Consider the following 7,943-nt stretch of genomic DNA (forward strand, 5'->3'; position numbering starts at 1 on the left):
ATGCATACCAAGCGGACACCGCCTAAGGTGCAGAGCAACCCGGTAACTTAAACAACTGTCAACAAAAGGTATCCACTCAACCCTCTAACATGACTACCCACCCGGAAGGGTGATGACGCTATCCCCGGCAGGGTGATCCAGCGTACTAAACGAGTCAAAGAGGGTGAGTGCACCCAAATACTATAAAACTACAAACTGAAAGCTATTTGCACCCTAAGCGATGACCTGACGTTCTTTCCCGCCAACGCGAAGGTCTGGTTACAGAACCAACGCACCGCCACCATACCTTAACTAACACACTGAAGAAATAACCTGGAACAGATCCTCAACAAAAATCGAAACCCCCTCCTCAGTCAAATGAACGCCATCTTTCCTATACAGATATGCATGCCGGAAATGTATCCTGTCATGCACAACAACATCACCACCAGAGGCCAACACCTGCTTTGCGACTGCTGCATTTACCTTCTTTCTGGCTTCATCGCCCTACCATTCTGTACACCACGCCAGACCAGCCGAGGCACAATGCACGACCATACAATCTTGCACGAAGGCCATACTTACACAATCCTATCAACATTGTCAGCCATGGATCTCCTCAATTCCAACCCAGTCGTCTTACCAAGATCATTTCCACCTAAGTGAATCAGCAAAACCTCGGGAGTCCCAAAATGCCTTGCAGATTCTAAAAGTTTAGGACACAAGGCCTGCCACAACATTCCTCTCACACCAATCCACCGCACACAATCAGAGCAAGGGAAGGAAGGAGCACCACAAGCATTCATGAACTTAGCAGCCCAGAAAACATAGGAGTGGTCAACAATCCATATTTTGAGAGGGTCAATTTTAACACCTGAAGGGGGGAAAAAAGAATGCAAAATTAAATTAATTTGCAATTGTAATTAATTAGCGGAGGATCTGCCAAAAAGAAAAATATTGGTGTAACCAGCTGCCAGGTTGAAATTTAGACAAGCTTCAGTGCCAATTCAAAGCAAACATAAAGACACATGAGGGTAAAAGGGGGGTGGGAAGAGGGGAGGGGGGAGGAGTGGGAAAGCAGGGAAACACGGATAACTCGGCTGGAGGAAAAACCGAAAAACCTGCTGAGGGACATACTAATTGTAATTTGTGATGTCAATAAGCCAAATTAGGTCCGTCACTTCAGGCAAAAATAAAAGGTCAAATACCTCCAGACTTCCGCTGCCATAGCGGCAAGTAGCTAATCCCTGAGTTGGGTAGACAGGACAAACAAGACACACAAGACCATACTTTGAAGGTAAACAAACAAATAACATGACAAACGAATAAACATAACATTATTAAATGCGAAATGCAATCAATGCAGAGGCCGAATGTAACGCTTATAACTAGATGATTTCCAACGGCCTAAAGCCTTAATCTCGGATACAGTAAATCCAGCTGAAGCAGCGGAAGTTGCTGCCCTGATACGAAATGAGTGTGTACCGAAATCCTGGGGTGGGAGGCTGACATGAGAGACACAGCGCTTCAAAACCCAACCAAACTGGTATTTGGTTAATGGCGAACCATCCTCATGCAGAAGCCAAGAACCCACAGTAACAGGCCTGACATGAAGATAACGCTTGGCCAGGGTAATGGGGCAAATACGCAAGTCCTCAGAAGGGACAAGTGAAATCCAACGTCCCCTACCCATTTGATCAGTCTTGGAGCGCCTACAAAGCAATGACCTCTCCCCTACCAGAACGTCCGTGCGAAGGAGCGTAGAATCAGTTCGCTTGGATGCTGCCACCAACTCCGAAATCCGGAAAGCCCCATGAAAGGCCATAGAAAAAGCTAGTTTGAACAAGTTAACTTCAAAAACCGAATCCGCCATGTCTGCTATGGCCGCGAGGAGTAATGGAAGGAGGTAAATATCAATGTCGGGCGCAACCGAAACCGAACGAGCCCAACCCTTCAAGGCCTTCTGAATCAGAAAGCTCTTTGTCAGGTCTGGAAAGCTTTTTAACTTAAAGAAAAATGAAATACCGGCCACATAACGAGAAACCACAGCTCTGGATCTGCCAGAGACATAGAGATGCCAAATAAAAGAAAGCATCAACTGATGCCTGCTCTTACCTCCATGTCTGTAGCGACGGGAATACTCTTCCCACTCTTCCCAAGCCTGGTTGTAAACTCTTAGAGTACCCAGGGCGAGAGCCTGGCACGCTAAGCCCTCCATGCCGGCTTGATGACCTGCCAAACATAGGAGGGGGCAAGGCACACCAGTAGCGTCAGCCCCAGGGGCGAAAGATCGAAACCTAGGCCACTGAAACTGAGATAACGCATCTGCGATTTCATTCTGCGCCCCGGGAATATGCCGCGCTCTAAATAAAATATTGCAGCGCAAGCAAGTTAAGACTTACTGCGCCAAAACTCGCAACACTAGCAATGATTTAGCGCGGTGCTGATTAATTGCATTCACAACGCCAAGGTTTTCACACCTGAGCACTATGCTGCGATCACGTAAACGCTCACCCCACACTTCTAATGCAACCATGATGGGAAAGAGTTCGAGGAGCAACAGGTCCCGTGTGAGACCCAAACGCACCCATTCCTCAGGCCAAGGTGCCAAACACCAGGACCCGGCAAGGTAGCAACCAAAACCCGCTGAACCCACCGCGTCGGTGAAAAGCTGCAGCTGAGAGCTGTCGACAACTAGAGCCATCCAAATCACAGCGCCATTAAATTTGTTAAGAGAAGATGCCCAAACGGACAAATCCCTCTTGATTTCGGAGGACAGGCGAACCATATGATGCGGTCTGGATGCCCCAGCTGTGGACAGCTTACGACAGAAAACCCTGCCCATAATCCTACAGGCAAAATTCAAAAGACCTAAGATCGATTGCACCTGCCGCAAAGAAATTTTGTTTGCATCTAAACATGTACCAATCGCGTCGCGCAATTTCACCACCTTGTCCTGCGGAAGCCTGCAAACCCCTGCCAGGGTGTCAATCTCGATGCAAAAAAATGATAAGCAAGTGAGAGGACCCTCAGTCTTCTCATCAGCAACCGGTACCCGAAATGGAAAAACAGAGCTCGTAAAGAAAACAAAAGAAACTCACAACGTTCTGAATTTGCAGGACCCACGCACAGAAAATCATCGAGATAGTGAGCTATCCCGTGACCCCCACAAGAAGTCTCCATGCTGCAATGAAGAAAGGTGCTAAATCTTTCAAAAAAGGCACAGGAAACAGAGCATCCCTTAGGCAAGCACTTGTCTATAAAGTATCTGTCACCAATGCAAAGCCCCATGTACCTGAAGGAGTCGGGATGCAGGGGAAGTAGACAAAAAGCCGATTCCACATCTATCTTAGCCATGAAAGCACCAGGTCCATATGACCTAACCATCCCTAAAGCCTCGTCAAACGACTGATACACCACCAAACAAAATTCTGGAGGTATAGCATCATTCACTGATGACCCTGATGGGTATGATAGATGCTGAATGAGCCTAAATTTACCCGGAGACTTCTTGGGGACAACACCCACTGGAGAAAGAATCAAGTCCTCCAGTGGGGGTTGTTCAAATGGGCCTGCCATTCGCCCTAGGCTCACCTCTTTCTGAATTTTGGCATTTAAGACATCAGGTAACTCGCACGCTGACTGCAGATTCCTCGGGGGGCCAACCCTAACCTCACCCCTAATGGGTAACCGAAAACCAAAAGTGAACCCGGAAAACAAAAACCGCGCATCCTCAAGGTTTGGATACTAACCCAACCATTTGGTCATAGCATACAAACGCATCGGGGACGATGCCTTACTTAGCACCGGTATTCCCAGGCGGCTTGGAAGACTGCTGTCCAGCCGGTCGGGAACAATTGGACACAGGATGGGCTCCACCGCAGCACAAACAGAGGTGACGAAAATTACACCGCTGCCCCTGAGTACAGGTGTCATTGTTAAAAGCAAAGCATTTGCCTTTATTCTGAGGCTGAGCGGAAAAACGACCCGGTACTGGTGGATGCTGAATAGAGGGAGCTTCGACTGGAAGACGCGGTGGCTGAGTGACTTCCAGCCACACCTCCATATCCTTACCACCAAATTCAATGACAGGCCTGCCGTCCTGCTTCCGACGAAACTCTTCATTGTAAGCCCGCCAGGCAAACTCCCGGGAACCGTGCTGCATGCCATTAATCAGGTGCAGATACCTGATAATATTTAAGTGCTCCTCAGGACGAGTTATTAAATAGCATAATGCAAACATGCAAAAACCCGCGATCCAATTACTAAAGGACTTGAAAGCGTCCATGCCAACTCCACCCTTAGTCTTGGCCGCTTTAAAATCCTTTTTTGCTTTGTCAGTGAGCACAAAAATGTCCACGTATAGGCCCTTCGTTATCTTACGTGTACAGCATGAGCGCAAGCTGCGCAAAACTGCCATATTATCGCAGCGGACCCCCAGTGACCGTTTAGAATGTTTGCGGGAAGGGGCATGCGAATGGGAACGACGGCGCTTAGATGACTTATCTCTCCAGTCGGCCTCGCATTTAGCATATTTAGCAGCCCGCTTGCGCGCCCTGGTAGAACTGCTGGCGTCAGACACTAACGATAAAGAGGAACAACAACTGCTACTGTCATTGTTCTCGTCATAAGTAGACCCACCTGATGTACTTGGCTGCTCGCCGCCCAAAGAATCAGCTGAAGCCACCTCCTCGTCCACAGCTGCATCCTCGGGACTGTCGCTGGCATCGCCATCTAAAAAAGAGGGTAACACAGCATCTGGTGCCACAGCCCCCGATGCAGACAAAGGTGCAGAAGAAGGAACAGCTAGATTGGCCGAAACCAGGGAAGTGACCGCTCCTGAGGTACTTTGCGCTATTAATGACCCAAACACGCGCACTGCTAACAGAAATTGGTCGGGTATGGGTGTTGGTAAATGAGACGTAGAAGCTGCCTGGGGCGCACCAGCTGGAGACCCGGCCGCAGGTAGTTGTGATAAGGCAGCCACAAAAGGTGCAGATAACGTGGCCATGGAGGACATGACATTTAAAACACCTGCAGGATCCCCTGAGTTTATGGGCATTGAAATAGTATCCATGTTGGGGGTCCCTACACTGAGACTAGCCCCTTGCGCAGAGCTGCTGGCAGAGCCCACCTGCAGCAAGCTCTGTTCCTGTCTTGGAACAATGCCAGCGGAGGCGGCGGTAGCTGGAGGGGACCCGGGTCCCTCTAGGTAGCGGCGTGGGTTTTTTTTTGCGCAGTGCGGGCGAGACATGGTGCCAGGGGAAGATAGCCAGATGCAGGGAAAAGGCACAAGAGGATAGGGGAAAAAAAAAACAGGAATGGGGTAAAATAAAAAGGGGGGGAGGGGGGGGGCAGAAGAGGCAGTGAGGGAGATTAGAGAATGAAAGAGAAATAGAAAATGAAATGCAGGGAGGAACAGGCAAGAAAAACTCAAATATATCACTATAATGCCCTGAACAGCACAGCACTTATCTCTGTCTGAAGACAGGAACAAAAGAGGCTTTGTCTCAGCCCACACATCTAGTTAAAACACACATGCCTATCCTATAGGGCAACTAAGTCACATGGTGTTACACAAGCCAGCCCCCAGACTCGAAGTTTAACCCATGACGATCTTATTCAATCACTTTGTTTATCTTACAGTAGGAGATATCTAAACCTGATGCATTACTTTCAATTCACTGTATTTACTGTACATCAGGAAAATCTGTTTTGATAGTCTTCTGGCTCATGTAGAGACATTTAGGACCAAAGATAATAGCAATTTTGTGGAATCAATATGTATAACTGCATGGCTGCAAATCTCGACGCCGGAGGACCGGCAGCAGTGAAGATCCCGACAGGTGATTTTGGCACATATACTTACCCTGCCAGCACTCCTGCATTGTGCCATTAGTACATGGGTACAATACATAAAATCAGGGTCAGTGCAAGGTATCTGGGCGCCCTATGCAACATTTCATCCACCGCCCCTGCTCCCCCCAATACTATGCCACACATTAGAGCTGCTAATTTATAATATGCCACACAGCATTGTCCCAAATTTATAATATACTATATAGAAATTCCCCAACTAATATGCCACACAGCAGAGCCCCAAAATTACACTGTGCCTCATAACACTGCCCCAATCCATAATATGCCACAGCTATATCCCCAATTCATAATTATTCTATACATCAATTCCTCCAATACATATGCCACACAGCTGTGCACAAAATGTTTTGTATGCCACATAGCCATGAATTATGCTATACAATGCCCCTAATACATATGCCACACAGGTGCCTCAAATTTGTATATGCCATACAGCTGTACCCCCAATACATTTTGCTATACATCCATGCCCCAATATATATTTATGAAACACATTTGTGCCCTAATATATGTCAGCACCCATCAACCCCCCCCCCCACACACACACACACACACTCACCCTGCCAGCACTCATTAAAACTACACATATACTTATTTAGAACACAAGAAAGAAGAAATCCAAGATTCAATGCCAAGTGCACTGATTGGATCCAATAATTATCTTTAATTATTGGATCCAATCAGTGCACTTGGCATTGAATCTTGGATTTCTTCTTTCTTGTATTCTAAATGATGTATTAATCAAGATTGTCAAGTAGCACCTCCTAAAAACATTTGTATACATTATATATAAAAAAATAGCATTAAAAAATAATTACAAAACAACTAAAAATTAGAGAGGAATATGAAATATTAGAGGAGTATTGGAATCCTTAGGATAATATAATCCCTGGATGAACAATTTATGAATACATATGGTGCGGGACCACAAGCAGTTTTTGGTACACATATACTTACCCTGCCAGCACTCAATAAACCCCCCACACACACTAAGCCTGTCTGCACCCATTAACACACACCTGCATCAGCCTTGGTCATCAGTAGACCCAGCCGGGACTGAATGAGACATCCTTCTTGTTTTTGTGGATTCAGCGGCACTCTCCAGTGGCTGGCGCCCCTAGGGAGCTGCCTAAAGCTGCCTAATGGTAGCACCAGCCCTGCATAAAATTATGTAGAAGCTGCAGTTTCTACATAATTTTATGAGTAAAAATAACTTGATACATAGGCCCTTGGTGTTGGTCTTCTGTACCATTCCAATGTACGTTAGTCGTCTCAAGGACAAGTATTGCAAAAAGGTATTATATTTAAGAAAACAGATCACAATGTTTTATAAAAAAAGATACAAAAAATGCACATCAAACCTAGCGGTGTCGCTACCGACCTGGAGTAAGTTAATGAAGGATTGAACAGTGATAGTAACATCGTTTAATAACTTGTTCAAGTATGGATGGACAATGCCCGTTCCAGGGTATTTGTGCCGATGTCAGAGCGAATGCCCATTGCTCCAGTGTGTACAAGTTTTATGTTACCTAATTACATGACAAAGCGAACTAAATATTTCTTTACAAGTCAAAGCAAAATCCATAAACTGAATGTGATAAAATATTTCAGTCATTATGGAAAAAATATATATTTTCTTAAATCTGCACTGGATACGTCAATCATTTTTCCTAAACACTTTCCATTGATGGCAAAAGTTTAAAAGAAAAGAATATACATATTATGTAAAATAGGTATGTAAAACAAAAATGTAATTGTTTTTGATTAAATCACTGAAGAGTAAAATGAGAGATTAAAAGATTTTGAGAAACGTGATTTCAAGGTCGGCCTTTCAGCCACATCTGGTGGATTTCTCACATGCACCTGAGACCTAACAGATGGAGGCTGGAGCTGATAGAACTTTCAGAGGTCAGCACTTAATATCAATATAATTAAAATCATCCATCTAAATATATATTTATATTTTTGTGCAGAAATGCTGAATGTATACACTTCTGCAACCTGCAATACAACACGCATCCTAATGAGATCCTTCAGAAATGGGATATGGCCTACTGATTAAAAAAATATCCTCTCCTCTGGAT

The 7,943-nt window shown here is 45.5% G+C and overlaps 1 protein-coding gene across 1 annotated transcript; it reads right to left on the bottom strand.

Moving 5' to 3' along the window:
- Positions 1–1,336: 1,336 nt before the first annotated feature.
- On the bottom strand, positions 1,337–2,316 carry LOC148505448 (uncharacterized). Its single transcript, XM_088448235.1, has 2 exons — positions 2,277–2,316; positions 1,337–2,211 (listed from the first exon to the last, which is right to left on the bottom strand). The coding sequence occupies exons 1-2, from the start codon at positions 2,314–2,316 to the stop codon at positions 1,337–1,339; spliced, it is 915 nt and encodes a 304-aa protein (XP_088304361.1).
- Between the last annotated feature and the right edge of the window lie 5,627 nt (positions 2,317–7,943).

This window comes from Taudactylus pleione, unplaced genomic scaffold (assembly GCF_031769625.1).
Source record: "Taudactylus pleione unplaced genomic scaffold, aTauple2 ptg000454l, whole genome shotgun sequence".
NCBI classification, from domain to species: Eukaryota; Metazoa; Chordata; class Amphibia; order Anura; family Myobatrachidae; genus Taudactylus; species Taudactylus pleione.

Bases quoted from the DNA above. Each gene is read 5' to 3' on its own strand.
- LOC148505448 (XM_088448235.1), bottom strand. From the start codon at position 2,316: ATGAAATCGCAGATGCGTTATCTCAGTTTCAGTGGCCTAG. The intron at 2,212-2,276 runs GTTTCGATCTTT...TATGTTTGGCAG, and splicing joins TCTCAGTTTCAGTGGCCTAG to GTCATCAAGCCGGCATGGAG.